The sequence below is a fragment of the Lycorma delicatula genome, chromosome 9 (genome assembly GCF_047948215.1).
Source record: "Lycorma delicatula isolate Av1 chromosome 9, ASM4794821v1, whole genome shotgun sequence".
Classification (NCBI taxonomy): domain Eukaryota; kingdom Metazoa; phylum Arthropoda; class Insecta; order Hemiptera; family Fulgoridae; genus Lycorma; species Lycorma delicatula.
Window position 1 is genome coordinate 126,567,281 of NC_134463.1, and position 26,017 is coordinate 126,593,297.

The following is a 26,017-nucleotide window of genomic DNA, read 5'->3' on the forward strand; positions in this document are numbered from 1 at the left end:
GTGGAGAAGGAAAAAAAGCACTGTTTTTTGAAAACAGTGCTTAAGATATCAAAATAACATATACTGGACAGAAGAACTAGCAAGGACAGAAGAAAGAAGAAAGAATTACTGTGAAAAATGATTAAATAGTGGAAAGACAGGATTGACAATTAAATGCTATTCATTGTGAACAATAGGTTGTCCAAACAAAAAAAAAAAAAAAAAATTGTATTATTTAAGTAATACTAAAATTGTAATAGATCATCCTACAAAACTCCTAAGCAGGAATTTATGATCCCTACACAATACTGCTTAATATTATGTGTACTTAATATCTGCTTATGTAAGATCACTTAATATTTTACTACATTATTGTTCATATTACTGGCTAAGACTTTACGAGTATACTGAAAATATAGTGTACATTATAAAGTTTATAATATTTTCAGCTTATCTTCATATTGTCAAATAATCCAAACTTCATATAGAAATAGCAGAGAATTAAATAGTATTCTTAAATTTTGAATATTTTTTAATATAGGGTTCCCTTCCTAGTAATCTTCCAGAACTCATAGCTGCAGCAAAATTTAGATTATTTAAACTAGCAGATTTTTTTTTATTTAAGAATTGTGTATCAATAACATTCTTAAATGAAATAAGAAAAAAATAAAAAATCATACATATAAATATATATATATATAATTTTTCTTTTAAACCTCATGTATATAAAGAAAAAATAAAACTTTTTATATAAATAATTATTTATTTTGATAGATGTTTTACAAATTAAAATAATATTAACTTAATTCTTGCTAAGGACATTCAGAATTAGCTGGACTTTTCACATTATCAATCTCTTTGCACATGAATTCAAAATTTGGTAAATGCACCCAAGTATCTGTTCGTGATGCATAAATCATTCTCATAGTGTTTGTAAATCCTGCACCTGGCCTCCAGCCATTTAATAGTAATAATACATCTCCTGCCTTTATAATACCTTTTCTTTTGCCAAAATCTATTCCAGCTTGAAATCTTAAATCAATGTCATTTTGCCATTCCTTTACAGCGGGAACTGTTGAAAAAAGTATTTACAATACATTTGTTATTATAAACATGTAATTATTTAAAATTATTCACTAATTTTGTACAGTACTTTTATAAATTAATTAAATTTCTAAGTTGGATGAAAAAGTCATAAATAATCTTTTTACCATTCCATTACAGAATTCCATTACAAAAATTTTTTTATAATGCGTTTGTTATCGTAAATATGAAATTATACAGAATGTTATGCTTTATGACAACAAAGGATAAAAACAATTTGAAATGAGATTTAATAGGAAAAAACTTATGGCAGAATTTTGTGTAAAAAAATGAGATCAGTAAAAAAACATATTAAAGGATTAAGAGTTCGTTAATTTGGTTTAAGAAGAAGCTTTTTCCAGAAGTCGACTGGCTCATCAGTCGCAATATTTCTTGTTTTTGCGATAAGCCTTGGTATAAATAAACTAATGTTTCTTAGACCATTTGTATTGAATTTTTTTCATAAATAAATCAAGACTTTTTCTTCATTCACTGCTTTCCATTTTCATTGTTGATGTCCTCATCATTTTGATCTTCATTGTAGATCACTACTAGGTTATTTTCACTCTCAGACAAATGTACATTAGCTACCTCTTCTGGTTGAAAATCAAAGTCTTTCTTTTTCCTGTTTAGCCTCCGGTAACTACCTTTCAGATAATACTTCAGAGGATGAATGAGGATGATATTTATGAGTGTAAATGAAGTGTAGTCTTGTAGAGTCTCAGTTCGACCATTCCTGAGATGTGTGGTTAATTGAAACCCAATCACCAAAGAACACCGGTATCCATGATTTAGTATTCAAATCCAGTAAAAATAACTGATTTTACTAGGACTTGAAGGCTGGAACTCTCAACTTCCCAATCAACTGGCGCTAGACGCGTTCACCACTAGACCAAACCGGTGGGTTGAAAATCTGAGTCAGTCATTTTCACTCTTGTTGTCACGGCCACTAATAATTGTCTTATCTCCAATATCAGTCATTATCATTCATTACTGATTTTTCAATTTCTGGGATCCATCCTAAATAGTGTCAAAACTCACAAATACATTTTTCAAATATCAAAAAAACAAGGTTATGTTAATACTACCATAGGATCAGTCAAAAAGGAACTGAGACATAAACTGCATGAAAACAATCAACTCAAAAAATGTCTGAAGACCAATCGATGCTCCATCCCAGCTTCTAGGATTATGGAGAGTACATATTGTTCCATTCACCTATTATATTAAAAGAAAAATAAATTTTTCTGGGTAAATATGTCCTGATGACAGGACTTAAGGGTTAATAAATTATTTTTATATTAGTAGTATTATACAATGCAATAGTGGTACTGCACTATTGAGCTTTTCATTATGTTTTGAAGGTTTAACTTTTATTTATATATAATCAGGTTGTATATCAGTTTATAAAAAAAATATTATATATAATAATATCAAAAAAAATAACTAACCTATGTACTGAAAAGGTACAGCAGCTCTGTACAAAGTAAGCTGTCTCGCTACACGCCCATACCTTGTAATGGCAATTACAGGCATTCTAGGTATATACCTGCACACTAACCTAGCCGATGCACCTGATGCAGTACAAACTAATATTGCAGCCGCACCTGTTTTCATTGCCGCTTCAACAATAGCTATTGACATCGCATGTGCTGGATCGAGTGGAGGAATCACCTGTTAAAAAATAAGTTTCATAAAATTACTCGATAAGATCTTTGTAAATTACTAGTGCTATTTTTAAAAAAATCACATTATTAATCTTTCAATTTAATAAAGTGTTCATTTGATAGCTTTATGTAGTTTATCTAAATGCAATCTCTACGTAGTTGTATAAAGGGTTGATGAAAATACAGCGTCCTGGGAGGTGTGGCCAAACTAAAGGGAGTGATTCAGGTCATCAAAATGAATAAAAACCTTCATGTGGATAAATAGATTCGACCGCTTTGTTTTCAATCTGTTTGCCATTTTGTGTTTTTTTTATTTTTTTTTTACAGGCACAAAATTATTAGATTAGATCATTTTTGCAGTATATATTTATCATTTTATATATAATATTTTTATTTTATATTCTATATGTATAAAGTTACTATTTTAAAGACAATTCTTGTAAAACATTATCTACAGAAATCGACCCCCCCCCCCACCAACAACACAATACTGACACTCTGAAGTACCTATGTACCTTCAACCTTCTTAAAACTGGAATTAAACAGTATTTCAGTGTATTTTCCTAGACAAGCTACTTAGTTTCATTGTTTACAAGATTTTTCTGTCAATGTAATTTTGAGTGCTTATAACTCAATGAAGGCATAACAGAAAAATGGATTTCACCGTCATTTTTCTTGTAATACTTTAAATCAAAATCATGTCATATGTCCACCTTCCTATTTAAAAAAAATAAGTTTGATCCAAGATATCAAATAAAAATTAAAAACCCCTTCTCAGATATGCAGTAAAAAGCTGTTTCCATACTTAAATATCACTTGGTATATGGATGGATTCCTCAGAGTAGAAGTAAATTTAAGAGGTGCACTGAAAATGTTCACGCTCTAAAAATTGAATACAAGCTTTTAATTCAATTTTTAGAGCGTGAACATTTTCAGTGCACCTCTTAAATTTACTTCTACTCTGAGGAATCCATCCATATACCAAGTGATATTTAAGTATGGAAACAGCTTTTTACTGCATATCTGAGAAGGGGTTTTTAATTTTTATTTGATATCTTGGATCAAACTTATTTTTTTTAAATAGGAAGGTGGACATATGACATGATTTTGATTTAAAGTATTACAAGAAAAATGACGGTGAAATCCATTTTTCTGTTATGCCTTCATTGAGTTATAAGCTCTCAAAATTACATTGACAGAAAAATCTTGTAAACAATGAAACTAAGTAAAACACGCTGCATGAGCAATTTTATTACATTTTACATTCATAATGCTTACATTAAAAAATTTAATTTTTTGACCAGGCAGGGCTTTCTATGGCACCTCTACACCCTAGCCAGCAATTTTGAAATTGTTCATTTAAAATATTGTAGATATTTAAAATAGGTCATAGAGGAGATATAGAATGGCCTGCCAGGTCGCCAGAATTGTCTCCTCTGGATCACTTTTCTTGGGGTAGCTTAAACATAATGTTTACAAAACAAAACCTGCAGATGTTGACAAATTTAAAATAGAATAACTGACAAACAGTTATTACTTGAGGTTGGCACATTATCAATCTGTAGAGGGGAAGCATTTTGAATGTTTATTGTAGAACAGTATGCTTTCAAATTTTATTTCATTAGTAATTTACGATCGAAAATATTTATGTAAAATTTTAAAATAAAAATAATTATAATAAATATAAATATAAAATAAAATATAATAATAAAAATAAAAATTGTAAATTTCAAGTGAATAAAATTTGTTACTGTATGCAGTATCAATGTAAAATGCAATGAAATTGTTCATGTAGTATATATTTTACCTCATTTTATTATTAACAAGATTTTTCCGAGATTGCAACTCTGAATGCTTATGCTTTTATAGATTCTATTTGGAAAAAGACAACATCGCATAGACATGAAGTCTCTAACTGGCTTTTCTAAACCTTTTCTTTTTCATTAATTTTCTGTGCTAAATAATAAGCAAAAATATGAGCAAAAATTTAATCATTTATTGTTATTATTCTAATATGCAATATGAATATTATAAATTGTTATCTAAATCAAAAAGTCTTTTTTTAGAAAATTGTAAATTAGCTATCTTATTTGGTCAACTAGATAGTTGTCGATGCAGTTAACTATAAGTAGAATTTTATTACTCCTTTTGAAGTTACTGTCTATAGAGTAATAGGCATGTAAATGATCTCTATTAAGAGTGTACAACAGACTTGGAAAAGTAATTAATATAGATCTAATTAAGATAACAATAAACCTGATGCAGCGAAATAGTAGCACGTCAAGCTTGCCTCCTATGTCACAATAGCAATTATTCTGAGCAAGGGGTGTTTGTAAATCATTTCAACTTTTTATCTGTGAACACTGCCAAATTAATGTTTTGTCCATAAGTGAAAACTAAAAACATTCAGCATTTGTTTATTTCACTTAAATTATTGTGATTAATAAATGGGCATTTTCCTCTACTTATATGGTTTGTTTCTGTCAATATTAGTTTAATTTTATTTATTATTACTCTTGGCTAATGTTGAAACCATACTGTTGTGTGAAACATATAAATACAATAAGACAACAACATTCCATGTATAGATCCAGTTTATTAGTCATATACAATTACTTTTATTTGTCCTACAGACAATTCACTCTTATTGAATGGGATGTAATGCCGGAGTCAACTTAAATTAACCAAATTAATTAATTATTTTGTCGTGTTGACTTATATTTTCTTTTTATTGGCGTGAAAATATAAAAAACAAGGATTTCAGAAGATTTTCAGAAAAGTAAAATTTAGACTATTTAATCTTAGTAAAATTAGTAAAATTTAGTATTTCTAAAGTATGGTAACGTATATTAAATGAGTAATTCTAAGATTATCTTTTTTTCTTTTTTCCTGTTTAGCCTCCGGGAATCAACATCAGGTATTACTTCAGAAAATGAATGAGGATCATATGTATGAGTGTAATTGAAGTGTAGTCTTCTACAGTCTTCTACAGGTCGATCATTTCTGAGGTGTGTGGTTAATTGAAACCCAACCACCAAAGAACACAATCACAATCCATTTTAAAATAACAACTTTGTAACTCTTTTATTCATCTCATTTCTGCTTTAAAAAATAGGTGCTGTAAAACTCCACCAGTCAGATAGTTTCTGCCTTACATATCAATTTCATTCATGTTTCATTCTCCTAATCGTTTCTAGCTCACATTTCTATCAGCATCCAACAATCCTCAGATCATTATCAATTTATTGTCACTGACTTCTGTACTGGTAAGTGACTTCCAAATTTTTTCTAAACGTACACATAAATTTGTTTCAGACTTGCCCATCTGCAAAACATTATCGATCAACTAATTATTGAAAATGTTCTTCCATATAGATTGTCTCTTATTGTAAATATATTTCATTACCTCATTAGTTCAGTTAGTCCTGAAGGTTCTTTCCTGTGAGATAGGTCAATAGTTCAAGGCCGAGTTAAGATAAATTATATTAATGCCATCATTTCCATCACGCTTACTGGTCACATTCTGTTATCAGATTCTTATTAATAATAATGCAATCTGTTCTAGTGATCGAGGAATGTTGCAAACTGCAGTAGTTATACTTCCTGCACAAACAGAAGACTTCCAGAATACCAATCCAAAAATCAGTCTCATTTTTGTTTTTTTTTTCATTTTTCTTGATATGTTACACAGTATTCATGTAATATCATGAGAGATCATCATGCAAGACAAAGTGTGAGATTGATAAATACTTGTTGTTGCATATAAAGAAGGTCAAATAAACAAAAAAATATTTACTGATATCAAGATGATTTAACTTGAAAATAGAGGAAAACAAATCATTGGATGCGGCCGAGTAAAAGATAACTTGCATGAAGCAAAAATGTTTGAAAAATAAAATAAATTGCGATCTATCATATGGATATGAAGTCAGCTTGTCAGCATTTTATTTTAGTTTGTATAACAGTTTAAATATAAACTGCATTAACCTCCTCCTATGAGGCTACCACTGTATTGGAAAAGGCTCTCCCAATCAATTTAGTGGTGAAAGTTTGGGCCATGTGGAAATTGCAAAGAAGCAGGGAGACCGAGGTATTAGGAATGTGGTTTCGAGCCGGGCCTTACCGGAGCAGAATGGTGATCTCAGTGCACCAGTTCTAAATTTCAAATACTTGCCCACCTCCTGCCTGTGGAGGAGGATATATTTAAACCAATATTTGTTTTGGTTCCAGCTGGTAGCTGATGAGCTGTATGTCTGCAGGGAGGTCCAGTCGAACGAACACATGTTTGACTGCCCAGCTCTTGGGGAGGGCCAGAACTCAGGCCACACTGGAACTTAGAAGTCAAGGGGAAAATTGGCCACTCACAAGCGGCAAGTCAATGTGGTGAGAGCAGCATGTCAGACTGAGTGGGAGTTCCTTTATGCGGTTGCTTTGTTCAACTGACATCAGTAGTTTACCTACGGGAAAAGACTCCTACCGCGCTACTGTAGGCAGCTAACCAAGAGATATGGCCGACTACCGGCCAGATTACAGCTCCAAGCGCTTTAATGGTGGACAAGTACTTGCTGGCATTCAGCGGCCTACGCGTGACAGCAAATTGCTGTCTTTGATGAGATAAATTTAATTATTGACAGTCATGTATGTTTTAGTAGTTGACAGGGTGTACCAACCCATTTTATTGATAAATGACAAGCAGGTGTTGGGACACACAAGCGAGTGGTGTATGGCTTAATTCCATTCATGCTTTTAGGTTAGCTCTAGCAGCTAGTTAGGACACTGGTCGCTAAACTGTTTCAAGGCTCAGTAGCCGTTTGTGGTACAGACATTCGGTCTCATGCTTTAGTGCAACCGAATGGGGTAGTGGCCGAAGAAATGCCAAGCAAACCAAATATAAACTGTTTATTAAACAACTTCCTTCATATTATTTATTGTTTTAAATTTTTTTCCTCCATTCTATTTTTTCTGTACTCTGCGATTTTACAGATCAAAATAATCCAGAATCATTGGAAATTTTTTGATCGAATGGAAGTATGCTTTTATAAGATCATTATGAAACTGTTATTCTACTTTTTGAGGTATTTAATATCTTTGTTTTTCCGTTTACCCTCCAGAACCACTGTAAGGTACATATCATAGGTTTGCAGATGTGTGGATTATAGTTAGTTTAAATATTTTATCGAAGCAAAATTCTAATCACATTATAAGGTATAAGGAAGTATAGTTTATAGATTTTTCCAGAATCCTTAACTTTTTTCATGTGTAACAGCTAGATTTATAAAGATTATTTTTTTATATTACTTACCATTGTTGAAAGTTTACTAAAGAAGTGTGTTTGCCAATAACATGGTTCGGCCAATACAGATATTTTAAAAAATTCTTTCATAAGCGTTTTAATATTCAATTCTAATGAGTAATTATCTCGTACTACAAATCCATCAACACCTTTTTGTAATATAGTAAACACATCTGTGTAATCAAAACTCTCACTCAGTTTGCTTTCTTCTGAAAAATTTTGGCATACTATTCCCCCTTGAATGAATATAGGTTTACCTAACTGTGAATAAACAAACAAGTTTTTATTTTTAATTCCTGTTAATACAGTTTTAATTTTCCATGTAACCAGTAAAATAAAAACATTATCAATTTATTTTTTTATTTTTGCAACAAATAACTCATTTTCAAAAGTTCCTTCATAGTCGATTCTCTTCTTTTAAAACATTTAAAAATGACATTTGTGTGTCTTGAATTTTAATAAAAATTATATTATTAAGCAAAAACAAGATTTTTAAACATGTAGTGCGACATATAACAATAAAAATTTTTTAAAAAATCTGGCGTAACTAAGTACACATAATAAAAACTGAGATTGTTATATAAAAAACTCTAAATTCTATGTACACACTCACACACACATGTGCATGCATATGTAGAGTATTGGGGAACGGACTAAATCTAAAATTATGAATATTAAAACAATATGCAATATAATGCTAGTTTACCTTCTATTTTACGTCAGTGGCAGAATCCTATTTTGAAAAAAAAATCTATTTAAAACATTTAAAAAATTATCTGTGTAGTTATAAATAGGTTTTGATGTACACACGTAGGTTAAATACAAGTTTTGCAATTCAATAATTTTTAATAAAGTAATCAATTTCTTAAATTTGTATAAGTTACAGAAGTTTACGTTACAAAATTTTATATAAAAAACAAGGGTTAATTGTAGATAACAAGGGTTATTGTCCATTTTTCAATATTGCAAATAACAGTAACGTTATCGGTAATAGTTATGGATAAGCATTATTATGAAATAAATAAAAAACTAAATGATAAATATAAAATATTTTATTCATAATAGACGCATTAAAAATATCATCAAAAGAAGGCTTCACTAATTAACAACAATAAATATTACAAAAAACTGAATTACATATGAAATTGAAAAAAACAAAAGCTATTATTATTTGTCAAAATTTAGAAAGGTCTGTAATCTCATAGGGAGATTGGATTGCATCTCTACTAGTGACTGACTTTTGTTGTCTATGATTCCTTTTCACAGTACACTATCTCCATGTATTATTAGCAATGAAAGCGTTACCAACACTATTATTAGTGAAGACAAGGATAATGCAGATAAAACTTCTGTGCACCTACGTGTTTACGCTTTTTAAACTTTGATGAGAATTAATTGTCTAGACCTAAGAAATAATAAAATAAGCGCTGAAATTTTTAGAAAACACTTTAAATAGATTCCATTCGCATAACTGAAAATAAACATTCAGCTATTAGATTCTCCTTTCAAAGACTAATAAAAACCTGAGCTGGAAAATGTTTTTATAACAAAGGTTTTAAAGCACAGCTTCAACTAAATAATAGTTTTGTGCAAATAAAACAACTGTAATTAATTTTAAGTTTAATAATATTAAAAAAACGTTTTAATTCAAAATTTAAGATTCTCATATAGAATAAAATATAAATAAAAATAATAAGTAAATTTTCTATCGTTTATGAACTTTCTCTCTCTGTCTGTGCACGCGCGTGCGTGTGTGATATTAAGGAACAGAAATCACCAAATGCAGCTTTGGCTCATATGAATTGAACATCTTCAAAATATCTTAGCTGTGTAATGAAACGTAGATCATGTATGCCTGAGGCGGTTTTAGCTCTTTTGTACAAGTAAAGTAAATATTGTACTGATTCACTGAATAGCATGTTGAAATGCGGTAAAAATTTTAAATTATGAACTTTTCTTTTTCAAAATAAGGTATTTTCTTTCAAAAGCCATATCAGAACTACTTAGCGGTATTATATTCAACGGGTTAGCAGAAGCAGCATTAACAACAGCACTGTAATTTCAGTGAAAAAATGCTGTTAATTAGATCTGAAAAATCCTTTGGAAGTTGATTAATTTGAACCTATTCAATTATAATATTTAATACTCTATTTACTTAAAGTAGTAAAAGTATACGGTTATAATTCATATAATATATGTTGATACATTACCATTTTACAAATAGCAATCATATTGTCTTGTATTAAATATGTGCGTTCTTTAGTCATTTCTACTGCTACACAGTTTCTAACCAATATTACAATATCTGCTTCATGAATTATTTGCTCCATATTAGCGACTGCTACTTTATCTTGTATCTTTGCCACTAATAAAATTCCACTCTTTCTAACTTCTAAAAAAATTAATTATTACACAAAGATTGTTTGAATAGAAATTATTAAAAACAATCTTAATATTAATTTTATATCTGGGTGGATAATGAATGGATTTTTTTTTGTTTTTTTGACATTGTTGTAAGTTATATTTTAAATCTGTTTTTATGTTTAAATAAATTCCTTCATCAGATCAAAGAATAGTTATACATTAAGCAGGTCACATTAGCGATAGTATATATTTATTCTGCAGATAATTAAAATTAACTTTTTCTGCATTAACCTAAGAGGATCAACGGAAAAATTAGAAAAATCTTGATATTAAATAAGCATTTTAAGTACAAAATTATAAATAAAAATTGAAGTTGTTAGAGCAAATAATATATAAAATTTATTATTTTATGAAATAATAATACTGGAACTCAGCAAAGCTAATAAGTAAATAAATAAACGTTTTTGTATAATAAAATAATTGCAATTTTTTGGTATGCCAAAAATTATTTTATTTATCTAATTTTTAAATAAACAGATGATAATTATAGATTCATATAGCTATATTAAAAAGAAATAATGAATTATTTGATAGATATTGGTGGTTATATGAAAAAAAAATTTATATTAAGTTCTACAAGTGTAATCCAATTCAAATTGCTTGCATTTCCTTACCTCAAAAAATGACAACGTCGTAGCGTTTCTCAACCTTCCAGAGTATTTACCCAATTTTCAATCGTAATTGTTATCACGCCCTTCCTCTCACACAATAATAATGTATTTTGACGCTAAAGCTACACTACGACCTTAATTATAACCCTTACAAATAACCAAGAATAAGTAAAATTATTGATATTTGGCAACACCGATCCACTGCATTAATAAAGTTAGAATCGATTCCTCTCTATTGCTCTCTGCTATCACGTCCATCATATCGAACATTCTCGCAGCTTCGCGAGAATTTCATATTTGTCTCGAACATTCTAGAACGTCTGCGCTAACGTGTATAAATGCTACACCTCGATCGATTCCAACCCGACTCCCTCCGGAGAAGGGGACGCATTGCTTCCTCCAAATAACTAGGGTCCCGGTAGGCGTATTTCTGATAGCCCATTAAGCACCGAAAGGACTTCAGCGGATGGACTGAAGGGGAATCACGCCGGGAACACGAGGCTCAAAATCTTAGCCTCCGACGGTGAGACCCAGTAAATAATTTTCACGATTGTTCATACCAAATACGTCCATAAATAAAACTTAAAAATTATAACCGCCGCTTAATAACCCATGAAATACGCCCGATAATAGAATGATACAGCAGCAAGGGACATTGTCCAGGCTCTGCGATCTGTAGGGATACATATTGAAACTCCCACCATTCTTGCGTTCCGTTCCAGGATGTCTCAGTCAAGTCGATTCATTTATCGCTATCGAATCTATCGTCGATGTTTATGTTGAAATTTGCTTGTTAATTGCAATTCACGATATTAAATGTTAACGGTAGTAAAGATGTACAGAATCATGGATAAATTTTTAAGTAGGCCTAAGCGTTGCCCGTATAGCTGAAGATGTACAGCATCAGCATTTCGGGAAGTTGCGTGACAAATTGTTTTCAATTCAGCTTGATGAGGCTACAGATAGCAATAAAGATGCTCATTTCATCGCCTATGTTCGATTTTATGATGGTATGTGAGCAGTAGAAGAACTACTTTTTTGCAAACCAAAAAAAATCAAAGCAACAGCACTCGAAAAATTTGCTATCTTAAATGATATTATAAACGAGGCTAACAGAGTGGGAAACTAGCATCGGAATACGCACCGATTGCTTCAATGTCTGGAAGATTCCAAAGTATAAAGCTGAACCGTTCCAAAGTGAATGAACTGAAACTACCTATCCAGAATAGGTTAATTGAGTTCAACTCACAGCAGACAAAAGATAACAATAAATAACATAACGCTAATGAAACAAGAACATAAAATAAATCAAGACGGTAAGATAAGTAACACAAAAATAATAATTAACAACCAACAAGCTAAACAAAAAAAACAAAACAAAACAGGAAAATCCCAGGCGGATCCCTAAATCTCTTTGGTAGTTCTCTCTTAAAATTTTTGCAATCAACCACTCAGCCTGCCAGTTTACACGGAGATAAAGTGCTGACCTGATAATTTCCAGCCAACAAATGGGTCCGTGCACATCAATTCATACTTTGAACACTAATAAAAGATGCAAAACAAGGTAGCAACTATAAAAAAGCAATTTCCTTTGCGTTCTTACAAATTTCCCTAATAAGCTCTTACAAATATTAATCATCATTACATAAATTTGTATTAAAAATCTTATTAGATGAGAAATTTACGCTGCTGCTTAGATTAAAAGTAATGCAAGTTGGATTCTTCTGCCATCTATTTAACTATTGTGTTAAGCGATTTCATCGGTTGAAACTTATACCAAAATATTTTGTCGCTTTAATTTTAGACGTGTCAGTTAATCGTTTGATCGTATTCGTTAATCTATTAGTATAATTTCTTTTTTAATTTTTTACTTACCTACCATCCTTCTAATTTTTTTAATTACGCTTTCAAAACGAATACTCGATAAAGATATAAAATCTAACTCCATTTGTATCGCAAATTCAATGTCTTCTATATCCCTATCTGGCAATTCTTTTATCAACAAAGGAACTTCCAATACTTGAACAATTCGGTTGTTGTGTAACTTACCACCTTTTATAACATCACAAACTATTTCTTCTTCACCTGAATTCAAAAATAATCGTTAGTCTTTTTGCACATATACTATCATAGTATAATAATAAAATAAAATGTCCTACTAACAGAAATTCTGGTACTACTTATAAAAAGTTTTTTTTCTAATGTGTACTTTGCCATCTGTTCAACTAGTGAACAATAAGCAACCTACTCCCCAGGACCCGATGAGATTTTTTTACTATTAAATTAAACAAAAAAAGAAGAAATTTCTCTTTACATAATTAAAAAAAAAAAAAACAAAAAAAAAACATTATTTATATAAACTGTAATATCTTACTATTGTGTTACACAGTATATAGTTCCAGAAAGTAATTTATTTGCTAAAATATTAATTTTTTTTTTTAACAAACTGACATCATTTGTTAGTTAACTCATCAGGGTTGGTCTAGTGGTAAAATCATATTTTCAAATCCAGATCCTAGTAAAAGTAAAATTACTTTTATACAGATTTGAATACTAAACAGAGGATACCAGTGCGCTTTGGTGGTTGAGATTTGATTACCCAGATATCTTAAGAACGGTCAGACTGAGTCTGTACAAGGTATATGTCAAACATATCATCCTCATATTTTTGAGCTACGGGTTAGTATATTGTTCATAAAGTTAAACAGATTGCAAGATACACGTTAGGAATAAAAACTAAATATAACAAAAACTTTGATGAAATAATTTTGAGCTGGTTTTTTACTCCGTCAAAATGCAAATTATTGATTAGCTGAGATTTGGATCCTCAAACCACACAAGTAGCAATCAGTGGTAGCGGTGCGGGTAGGTCAAACTTTAGAAAAGATAAAATTCTATCTTTGAAAGAGCAGCAACACAAAACAATCTGAATCCCCCCTTCCTACCCTGTAGGAGACGGGGGTATCTGTACCCAAGATGAATGCAGATACAATTTTGTGTAGACCGTATGTATTTGCCGCAATAATTTTTTTTATTTTTAGCCAATTAAAAACATTAACCTGCAAACAGGTACAGGATTACTAAAGAAATTACCTCGCTCATCCTTGGAATTGTGCATGCGTACAAGTATAACTTAACTATAAACCGGTCAACCTTACTGAATTCCTTCCGTTCGGAAGCGATAAGTATTTAATTTATTTTATAGGTAATTTAATTTTATAGTACTGTATTGACAAAATTTAGTGAACTTTGACTACAAGAAGATTTTTCCGTGTCTTTTTTTTGTATACAACTAAAAGTCTTTTGAACAACAGATTTCAATAACAATTAAAGGAAATGAGCTGAACGATGAAAATCAATTTATGAAATCAAAGGGAGAATAATAGGATTCTGCAGAAGAGAGTACTGGTAAATGATAGCGTCAACACTAGCTGCTCCCTAGATTGCAGGATAGTCGTTAAAGAAAATGTAAATATCTATCTAGTCGTTACAGTTAAAGCGGTAAACGCTGCATTTCTTTTTTTTTCTGTTTAACCTCCGGAACCACCGTTAGTTATTACTTCAGAGGATGAATGAGGATGATATGTATGAACTAATCTTGGACGGTCTCAGGTCGACCGTTCCCGAGATGTGCGGTTAATTGAACCCAACCGCCAAAGAAGCACCGGTATCTACGATCTGGTATTCAAATCCGTATAAAAATAATCGCCTTTACTAGAATTTGAATCTTAGAATTCTCGACTTCGAAAGACGTACTGATTGTTCGAAGCGAAATAAATAAATGAATATTTGATCTGCTTCTTATAACATCTCACATTTCTTATTTAATAATAGGATGAACCGAAGTCGAGCAGTTATTAACTGAACCTTAATCTAAATCGGGTTTTTACTGTAAATTCAGGAAGCTTATCGTTTCCAAAAAATGAAATACTTATTATACAATAAATTTCATTTATTTTGTTATTTTTCTCTTTTCAACCGGACTACATTCAACGTTAAAGGTTAACCTTTCGACATTCATATTTGTTTAAACGAAAAACTTCTTTAATATTCCATTACCATTTTTAATAAATTATTGAAACCGTTTAAATTTTATAATAAAATTATTTTTTTTTTTTACGGAAACAATAGTACTGTTAATGCATTTGTAAATGATACTAATTTTTAAGAAAACCTAATTTGTCTGAATCTCCACTAAACATAATACATATTTCAACAGACTATAACTTTTTCAAGTTTTTATAAAACGGAAGGATCGCTAGCGTCTTATGATATCGATGGTTTAACGATGAACTTAATATATAACACGCATTCGCAGCGGTGTATTTTCATAGATTCATCTAAAACTTAAATCAGAATCCATAATGCATACAGATCCTGTAATTTGTCATATTTATTATACGAACACCGAAAAGAAATAAAATACTTTTTTATGAAAGCTTTGAATTTTTAAAAATTATTTATTTTTAAAGAAAAATCTTACCTAAGATATGCGAGACGTTAAGAGAAATTAATCCGCTATCGATGAAAATATCTGTGCCGCATTTAACTATAGACGGCAGATCAGGATAATCAATGAATACCTTATTAGCTGTTCCAGTATTTTGCCATATCTGCTTGGTTGTGAGTATTAGAGTAGTGCCTGTCCTAACAGTGACTGGCTTGTTCTAAAATAATAAGTAAAGTTCTCAGATAAGTTTTGTAAATTACGATTCTTTTATTAATAAATTTCTACTCGCTAGATTTTTTGTAACGTTTTCTATCTGTTTTTTAATATATTGCGTCTCTGTTCTGAGTATCTTTTTAATTTTACTGAAATACAATTCTTTTTATATTTTCATTATTTTATTAAGCGAGATGCTAATTATGCGATTAAGTATTCTTATCTAATGTAAAGTAGATGTTACGTAGTAATTCAGAACTATTATTAAGTCAGACTATGGAAATAAAGAGTTTGCACTTTGAGATTACATTTATTGTAATTTAATAAATCTGTAAATACTAATTCACTTGTTTGAAATTATATCTATAAATAAGTTTTAATTAATTTTTTATTTACTCGTTTTTATAAACGGATGAATCGTCTTGTACCTTTTTTTTGGGAAGTAAATTACTATTTTCATAAAATTGTAAAAAGATGATGCATGCATACATTTGCATTACTAATTTGCTGATTTTTTAATTTTCGCGCCTATCTCCATGCAATAGGGAAAGCGCCGGACTGCCTTTATTGCCCCGGTGTACGGGACAACCGCATACACCATGTGTTAAACGGTCGGTAAATCGAGGAACACTAACCCACCTGGTCGGTCTAGTGCTGAACGCGTCTTCACAAATCATCTGATTTGGAAGTCGAGAATTCCAGCGTTCAAGTCCTAGTAAAGGCGGTTACTTTTATACAGATCTGAATACTAAGATCGTGGGTACCGCTGTTCTTTTGTGGTTGGATTTCAATTAACCACACATGTCAGAAATGGTCGACCTGAGACTGTACAAGGCTACACTTCACTTACATTCATACATATCATCCTTATTCATCCTCTGAAGTAATACCTGGTGGTAATTCCCGGAGGCTAAACAGGAAAAAAGGAAATCATGGAATACTAGAGGCGGATCTCGGAATAATGAGCTCCAATCTTCCAGAAGATTGTGACCCGATTCACCGGGGGCATCCTCTGGGCCAAGACGGGTGACCTGGATCGTCCTAAGCCAGCTGCAAACTAGATGGTGGCCTCGGGCGAGTCCTGGTAGAAAGCAGGTGGTTTTAGCCAGTAGTCTGTTATGGTAATTTGATAATACCGCCGGTGGGAGCCCGGCATTCCAAATATGTAAATAGCATTTCCACTTTCAAAAAAATTAAAAATTATTATTTTTATTTGTTGTTGCTACCGTACAGTGTCAGAACCAGCAACAATGGTAATAGCAGATGCGATCCCGATTGATCTGCTGCAGATCAATCCTCACTAGAGAGGAGAGAGGCCTCCTTGAAGAGGACCAAAACCCGGTAGGTTCAGCTCAGGCAACTGACCAGGACTAAGGCCATGAAGAACTGGAAAGAAAGATGAAAACGAGAAGAGGAGCAGGTGGGACTCCCAGACTGGTGGGGTACCTGGACAGATGGAGAACTTTGAATTTGGCAGGGTAAACTAATATCTGATGCAGCTCCTGTTCGACCATGGCTGTTTTAATAAATATATTTTTAAGATGGGCAAAACAAATAATCCTGGGTGCCCGATGTGCAAGAGTAGATGATGCGGAGCATACCTTTGCTCACCGGCAAGAGTAATTGGCAGAAGATTACAAGTTTCATAGAATCGATTTGTAAAAATAAAAAGGACCTGGATTGATGAACAGTTGAAATGAAACAAGGAAAAGCTGCAGGGGCATGAGAAAGCAAGGTGGTATTTAGAGGTACCACCTTGAAGTAAAGCGGTAAGCAGTTCCAGGTTGGATCAAGTGTCTGCAAAGAGAGGTTTGGTTTTTTGTGGATGGGAGTCCCACACACCGGGTAACTTCATCAGTTGCCTGATCGTGCATAACACCTTTTTCTTCCTCTATAATAATAATAAAAAAAGAAAAATTATTATTATTAATTTACAGTCATGAAAACAGATTGTGAAAAATTCTAGAAGAAATAAACAGTACAAAAATTTATTCTTACTTCCAATAACCTTCCAATATGAACTGTAGGTCCTCGTAAATCAATTCCAATACCTAAAGGGTAAGCCAGCTGATGTTTAGCGCTAAAAATATTTACAGCTTCTCTTATGTTGCGCAGCACAACAAATTTTTCATCATAACTGAATTCCCACATTGGTAACATAACTGTCGACAAACCAGCCTCTAGAAAACTTTCAATAATTTCAACACTGGAATTGAGTGGAGCTGCAAATCAGTATCAAATAATATTCTTAATTTTTTAATTTATAATGTTATTTTGCTACATTTAAAATAAAGTAAATGAGAAAAACATAAAAAATAGAACTTCAGATCTAAACCTAAATCTTAATTGTTAAACAGTACTGATAAACACAATCTTTATTTCTTAACATCTGATACATGATACCAATCTGTTTTTTTAATCTTGAGAATTTTAATTTTAATAACTGTTTATATTACATGATGCATGATTATACACAAGTTTTTATTTTTATTTTATATGATTACTTTATATTTATGTGCTTAGCATTTATTTTTAATTCTATATCAGTTGTTAACCATGAAACAAACACCACATGTCATATCATACCTATCCATTCAAGCTTACATGAACAAGATTCATGTTTGTGCAATTCAAAAAACTCAAAGCTTTTTTGGCTTTATTAGCCTACTGCTTTTAATAGTAAAATTTCTTCAGTTAATGTGATAACCGTATAAGTCTAACAATGTCTCATAAGTGTGTAAACAATCAGACAGTTTTTATTGCTTACGTGGTGAGTTTACTATAAAATCACCTAAGAAAAACATTACACCTTCAATTAAAAAAAGCAAAAGACTGTAAAATCGGTGTTCAGGGTAAGAAATAGGCTCTTTATATAATATTTAGCAAGTGTGCGGTCAGCTTAGGTTGATGACCTAAAGACATACAAAAGACTTTGCCATTAAGTGTCACTAAGATTTGGCATGAACCAAAAGATCGATAACCGATTGTTATTTCTGTTTAACTAACATGTCTGGAATTTCTAAATACAGTGTACTCTATCCTTCATTGCCATCTGCACTCGGTCTTGTACATCATAGTGAATCCATTACAATTACCGAGGTTCCTGAAAACTTGTTTTGTGTAAACAGTGATGAAGAAGCAGGAATTATAGAAGATGATCACGATTTAAACTATTAATTACAATCTGGTGAGCAAATCTTATATCAAGGTGAGCTAAATAACTCTGTTAAGAGATTTAAAATTATCAAAAAATCAAGCTGAACTTAATTTTAAAGGACAGTGAAGGAGGATTCTTGTACATATCGCAGAAATTCTCAAAAGTGAAGGAAAAATTAAATAAGGGATTTTTGTTGCCGCATAAATAAGGAATCTGGTCAGAGATGAAATGTTTAACTCTGTGTAGACTGATGTAAAACTCACTGCTTGGAAAGCATATAAATACACTTCTGAAAATTTTCTAACTGTCCATAAATCATAAAATTACCAGGATATTGGAAGTAAAATGATAATTTCATACATAGCTATGGGATTTATCATATCACTAAACGTCTATTTCCTGCATTCACACCTGAATTTCTTCCCGACAAACCAGAGTCATTAGATGATGAACAAGATGTTTCCACCAAGATATTTCAGTGCTGGAAACTGTGTACAAAGGTAAGCGGAATGTTAATATGCTATCTGAAAACCATTGGACTTTAATTCGAGATGTAGTTTAGGGTAGCTACAAAAGAAAAGCATCTGCTAAGAAATTTTAATGTAAGTATACAACATCCTGCATACATTAGTTATGTTAACTTTACTGGATCGTTAATGTAACGTTTCTATTAAAAAACTGAAGATAATAGAAAGATTCTGTTTATAGATATGCAATCTGCATAGAAAAAATAATGCAGGGAAAGGTACTATACATGGAGAAACAGTAAATAAGTTTTATTTTTCATATCATTGTAATCATCATCAGTAATTATTCTAAGTGAAATTATTATTATTTTAAGCGATTAAAAAACAAACTTAATACTTTAATATAAATAAAAGAAAAAGTGAATAATGAAATAGTGAATGATGAAATAATAATTAATAGCTATATAAATCACACAAAACAGGAAAAAGCAGTATTTCTACCAGTGTTCATAAAATAAAAATAAATTTTGACTAAAAACTATTAAGTATCATTTTATATAATTCCCATTATTGAAAGTACTATTCATTTAATTATCAATTATTTGTTTATTCTCAAAGAAAACAAAGAGCCTGAGATCCATTTAAATTTTGTAAGCTGTTTTCAGAAAATTCAATACCAGTTTTCATTGACTTTTCGTGGTGAATTCTCCGCAAATGTAACAAAAGATATTTGGAGAATTTTTACAAGCCCGATTTTTATTCATTGTAAAATTCAAAATGTTTTAATGAATGAAAGTAAACTGAAATATTACAGAAATACTACTTAAATAAAAATAATTAAATTTTAATTTATAAATACTTAATTACGTAAACTATTTCATAAAATTGTTTCACCGTCAATGCAATAAAAGACAGCACAAAATAAACACACACACATACAACTTAAAAAATCATGATGTTCAATAAAATAGTACCAAAAGTTGTTCTGTCATAATAATTTTTCAGTAAATTTATGGCATCGCTTATGAAACAATATTTACAATATGTGATAAAACCACTACCACAACTAAAGAGCACAGCAAGTCATACCAAGAGCTACTCATACTGAAGAATATTTCATCACGTTGAATTACTTATTACTTGACTCACTGACACGTCTGGCTTGACATGAAATGACATCATTCGACTTAAGTATCAAATATAGGTCTACAGCACGCATCGCAATATAAATCAGCTATGAATAAGCTAACATACAGACATATTAACTGATTTCTATCGTTTGTTCCACAAACAAATAAATTTAAGGGGTTGTAACTTAAGAGTGTTACGTGATGGGTTGTTTTGGAATACATATTCCGATTCAGCATATAAAACACCTACTCCCTTTTCAGTTCCAAATTTTATGTCGACCAGTGTAATTAAATGCTAATGATATTAGCTATTTTATATCAAGTACATTACTCCGTTGGCTATACAACATTTTGTTGAACCGAACAGTTGTAAGAATACAATTCACTTTCTTTCCCAAGACATATTGTTATATACTAATAATAATATTATGCCGCTAACTATTATAATAATATTTTCATTATTCAAATCATACTGAGGGTGCAAATGATTTTTGAAAGAGTTTGACAACAGATTTCTGAATTAGGATCCAGTGCAGCCATCTGGTCCAGTAGGTTTTCTTTGAATGCAGCTTTCATCTGTAATCTTGCATTTTTTTCATCATCTTTTTCCTTCTTTAAACAAAATAAGAATTTTATTTTGGAATATTTATATGTTTAAAGAATCTTAGAAAAAAATCATATTTATACATTAAAGAAGCTCCATAAAGGGTTAAAATAGATGTAAACAAGCCATAGAAAAACATCTTTTTTTTTTTAATAACGGATACAATTTATACTTACAATTATAGTGGTTACAATCGCTCTTCAATTTAACATCTTTGTCTATATGACTTTAAATTCTGTCACTATCACTAACAGGAATATATATACGAGGGTTATTTTTTTTCAAGGTCCGATCGATCACGAAATTAAGACCACAGTGAAAATAAACAATTTTTTATTTATAACAAGTACTGACATAGTTATGCTATTTCTCTGCATAGTCGCCACTCCGATTTAGACATTTGTCATAGCATGGTACCAACTTTCCAATACCTTCGTCATAGAACGGAGCCGCCTGTGTTTTCAGACATGTTTCTACGCCGGTCTGCAGCTCGATGTCTGTGCCAAAATGTTGTCCTCCTAGCCAGCGTTTCATGTGAGCAAAGAGGTGAAAATCGGCTGGAGCCAAGTCCAGGCTGTATGGTAGGTGATCAAACACTTCCCGACGAAAACACTGCAGGAGCTTCTTTGTTACAGCTGCAGTGTGTGGCCGAGCATTGTCATGGAGAAAGACAATGCCTGATGACAACATTCCTCTCCGCTTATTCTGAATTGCCCTTCGTAGACGTTGAAGAGTCACGCAGTATGAGGCTGCAGTGATGGTCGTGCCACGTTCCATGAATTCCACCAAGACTGCAGATCAGCGTAGAAACATGGCTGAAAACAAAGACGTCTCCGTTCTATGACGAGGGTATTGGAAATTTGGTACCACGCTACGACAAATGTCTAAATCAGAGTGGCGACTATGTAGAGAAATAGCGTAACTATGTAAGTACTTGTTACAAATAAAATTTTTTTTATTTTCACAGTGGTTTTAATTTTGTGACCGATCGGATCTTGAAAAAAAAATAACCCTCGTATATATATTTATTTAATTTAAAATAGCTCCACTGATAAAAAAAATGATTAACTAAAATCAAATCATATCACCATTTTTTTTTTAATGGTTTGATTGTTACAGTCATTAGTTCCTAAAAAAGGCCAGCAGTGTACTTTTGAAAATCCTCTACTGAGTTGAAGTATAACTCATTGTTTTTCAGGAAAACATGTAGTAAAACATGTTGTTCATATACAACCATCTCTACGGTAGAGTGAAGATATTTATTCTAAAAGTGAATATCACCTAAATTTTAGGATCGGCATTCTCATATTAACATATGAGAAACGTACTGCAACCTGTACATTTAGGAAGAAAAAAGGAAACCGCTTCAGTTTTCATTTTCCTTAGCGCCAATTGTGGGGCATCTATTCTCACAACAGCTATCCTATTCTCAGATGTGAAAACAGTATAAACATTTTGGTTGCAGCATCTAACAAACATACATACAATGAAACTGCACCCAAAGTTATTTAACTTTGTTGAATTATGGGAAACAATTATTAAATCTACTGTGTAAATTAAAATTTTTTACAGTTTTTTTCTTTTATTTTCCCTGATAAATTTCACATTCGGAAAATTTAACCGACGATGAAATACATACATCCTTCAGAATGGATTTTTATGTTTTTAAAACAAAAACTTAGATATTTTTCAAGTAATAATGGAATCAGTAAATTTTACTTTATAATAGGATTTTTGAATAAAACATCAAATATTAAATACGCTATACTATAATAACTGTAACCTACAGAATTATACAAGTTTATTTATGTTTTCTTTACTGGTAATAGCTCTAATGCTGCTGCAGCACCATAGCTATAAAAATTAAGTATAGCGATTAGCCAAATTTTGGATACTGGGATTTTCGGAATCATCAATGTTTTAAAACTCCCCTGTAGTCTAAAATAGGTTATAGAATTTCTAGAAGATTTGTGCCTGTATTTCCATTATTACCTCTGGCCTGGCTTGACATAAACTGTTTGAAAATAGCTCAAATTATTTCTATACATGAGGTATTGATGCCATTGAATTTTGGACAAAATTAAAAACAGGAACGGTAGTTTCACCACTTTTTATTTTTGGCTTTTTATTTAATCATAGAAAATTTAGTATGATGAAATTACTTAAATTATTTGAAATTCCAAATTTTACGATGAATAGATTTAGAAGTGCAAGGGGTTGGTTATTCAACATTATAAATAGATTTGTCTCGTATCTCAAAAACCAACTAACCAAAAATGTTGAAATTTGACTATATATAAAATCAACTTCATTCAACAATGGTGCATCAAGATACCCATTTTTTTTTTTTAGTAAAGTATAATTTTTTTAACCTTGATGAATACTATTTCAGATCAAATGGAACCCTTTTTTTTATAAAAAATTTTAATTTGTTTTGGCAAATTATACTCTAAGAGTATAATTCCATAATTTTTTGCAGCCTTACTCTAAATATCGAATAATAATATCACTAATACTTTAATATCTTATGGCATATTTGAAATAAAAATCTGTCAAGGTAAAGTCGGGAAAGTTATGCAACTCTTTGCCAGGATTTTTTTACGATAAACCAAAGCAAATTAATTTACATGTAAAAAACACTAGTCGCTGAGGAAAACAAAAATTGACTGAAAATATCTTTTTATGCGCTCCAAAACTTTTACCATCCAAAAGCTTATGAGCAAAATAATCATAAAAAAACCACAAATGAGACATTAAGACACCTTACTTTCTGGTGATAATATTTTATCTAATAAAGTCAATAAGAAAAAATTACCCCTAGTAAATCCATTGTTTGTTTTGCAGATGATGTTGATGCCATATTGATGATTTTATCTGCAAGCAACTACAGAAATTTACAACTTAAGTAAATATTCTAATATAAATATTAAAGAAATTTAAAGTAGCTATGGTAACTTTTGAAATAAAAATTCTTTCTTTTTTTTTTTGCAAGTATTGTGATCACGAAAAATTTCGGTTTTCAGATTTCAATGGAAAAATCCATTTTGATCATGCCTGAATCTATTTTGACTAGTTTGGGCATGATGTCTCTATGTATGTACATATGTGTTTTGCATAACTCAAAAACAATTAGCCATAGGATGTTGAAATTTTGGATTAGGACTGTTGTAATATCTACTTGTACACCTCTCTATCTGATTGCAATTGACTGAACCAAAAGTGTCCAAAAAAGCACAAAATCCAAAAATATCTGGATTTTGGACTTTTTCTTAACTGCAGTAATAAGTCCTCATTGAGAGCTTTTCAACGATGTATCATAAGCGGTTCTTATTTTCACTGGTTCCAGAATTATAGCCAAATGAAATTTTTATTAATGAAATGTTTGGAACTTAGGGGAAGTCATATCGGTTCAAATCAGACTTCATCTCCTCTTTTTTTAACTTTTTTTTAATTTAAATATATTAATGTATTAATAATTATTAACCACTGATTGTAAAAAAAAAATGTTTTATGATAAATAATAATTCAATAATATTCATAAAAAAATATGAAAAAATATCAGAAGTTATTAATGAAATAAAATTTTATGTACTATTCATTTTAAAGAAACGTGTATATGTAATTTAGTAGCTGTACTAGGAAGTTATATGGGCCCGCATCAGATTTTTCTTTAACTCACTTTATGAATAAATACTAAAATGTGCTTCCAAAATATCTTTCTAGAATTCTGAAAATATGTTTTTCAGGTAATTTCCATTCGTATTGATATACAAGAAAATATAATCGGTTAATTTAGTACTAATAAGGCATAAAATATTGTTTTTTATATGAGTTCTGTTTAAAAAAACTGTTTAATGGTAAATTAAAGTTCTAGTTTTTGAAAGGGTAGATTTATGCAAACTCACGGAGTTAAAAGCGACTCAAATACTTAAATATTGTGGTCTGTTGATTTGTGCATTTAATGCTTACAAATAGGTTAGCATATTATCAAATAAATTTTTTACAAAAATGTTACTGTTTTTACAATTGAACAGCAGGAAAATGTAGCTACAGAAATCTGTAACCTGTAATGGCTAGGCCGCATCATGTCATATTATTATGATGACTCATCAGTTCTGTATAACTTTTTAAATTATTTAATCTACAATTTTTCTAATGAGATAGTTATTGTAAAATTTATATTACATGCATAAAATGACAGTATGAAAAATTGTTATAGAAAAGGATTTTCAAGTTTTGATAGCGGTTAAACATTTTTGATATTTTTGTAAAAATAATGATAAAAAATATTAATAATTGAATGATATTGGCTAGACGTACGTTAAATTGATATGTATCCTCTTGTTTTAATATTTCTGTAAATAAATTTAAAGAACATTGAAAATTCAGCTAAAATATTTATTCAGCGTAGAATAAATATAAATTATAAGTATAAAAAAATTCCAAGTTTATATAAAATTTTATTACTCAATTACTCTTATTCCCAAAGATGGTTTCTGATAATTTATTCTAAAAAAAAACTTACACCAAATTTTACTTTCATTTTATGACAGCTACATTTTATACCGTATGAAAAATGTTAAGCTTCACCAGAATTTGAATCCAGAACCTTCTGTATGAAAGACAGAAATGTTACCACTCCACTTCAGAGGACAGCAGAGTAGCGGGTCGAATTTATTATTTCTTTTTATTTATTTTTCTTTTAAATATTTTGTAATTGTTAACTTTGGTAATCTCAGTTATGGTAGATATGATATTACAGTACATTTCAACTTGTAAAATGCGAGCAGTACATTTACCCACAAAAAAAGCAGCATTTACAAGCACAGCACAGAATTTGAGAATCAAATATTTCAAATATCCTCGCAGAAACAGATACCAAGGCAATAATCACAAGTAAACTACATGCATACAAAACCAAAATCTCACCTCATTTGGA

General features: G+C 30.7%; 1 protein-coding gene across 1 annotated transcript; it reads right to left on the bottom strand.

Moving 5' to 3' along the window:
- Positions 1-728: 728 nt before the first annotated feature.
- Positions 729-23,938, bottom strand: LOC142330754 (pyruvate kinase-like). Its single transcript, XM_075376199.1, has 9 exons — positions 23,894-23,938; positions 20,948-21,086; positions 17,719-17,942; positions 15,541-15,724; positions 12,948-13,142; positions 10,233-10,414; positions 8,032-8,283; positions 2,514-2,736; positions 729-1,051 (listed from the first exon to the last, which is right to left on the bottom strand). The coding sequence occupies exons 1-9, from the start codon at positions 23,936-23,938 to the stop codon at positions 792-794; spliced, it is 1,704 nt and encodes a 567-aa protein (XP_075232314.1). The 3' UTR covers positions 729-791.
- Between the last annotated feature and the right edge of the window lie 2,079 nt (positions 23,939-26,017).

Excerpts from the sequence above, each read along its gene's own strand:
- LOC142330754 (XM_075376199.1), bottom strand. The coding sequence starts at position 23,938 with ATGGCATCAACATCATCTGCAAAACAAACAATGGATTTACTAGGG. Across the intron at positions 21,087-23,893 it reads AAACAATGGATTTACTAGGG|AAGGAAAAAGATGATGAAAA; the intron begins GTAATTTTTTCT and ends TTTTGTTTAAAG. Across the intron at positions 10,415-12,947 it reads TGAAAGCGTAATTAAAAAAA|AAGTTAGAAAGAGTGGAATT; the intron begins TTAGAAGGATGG and ends TAATTTTTTTAG.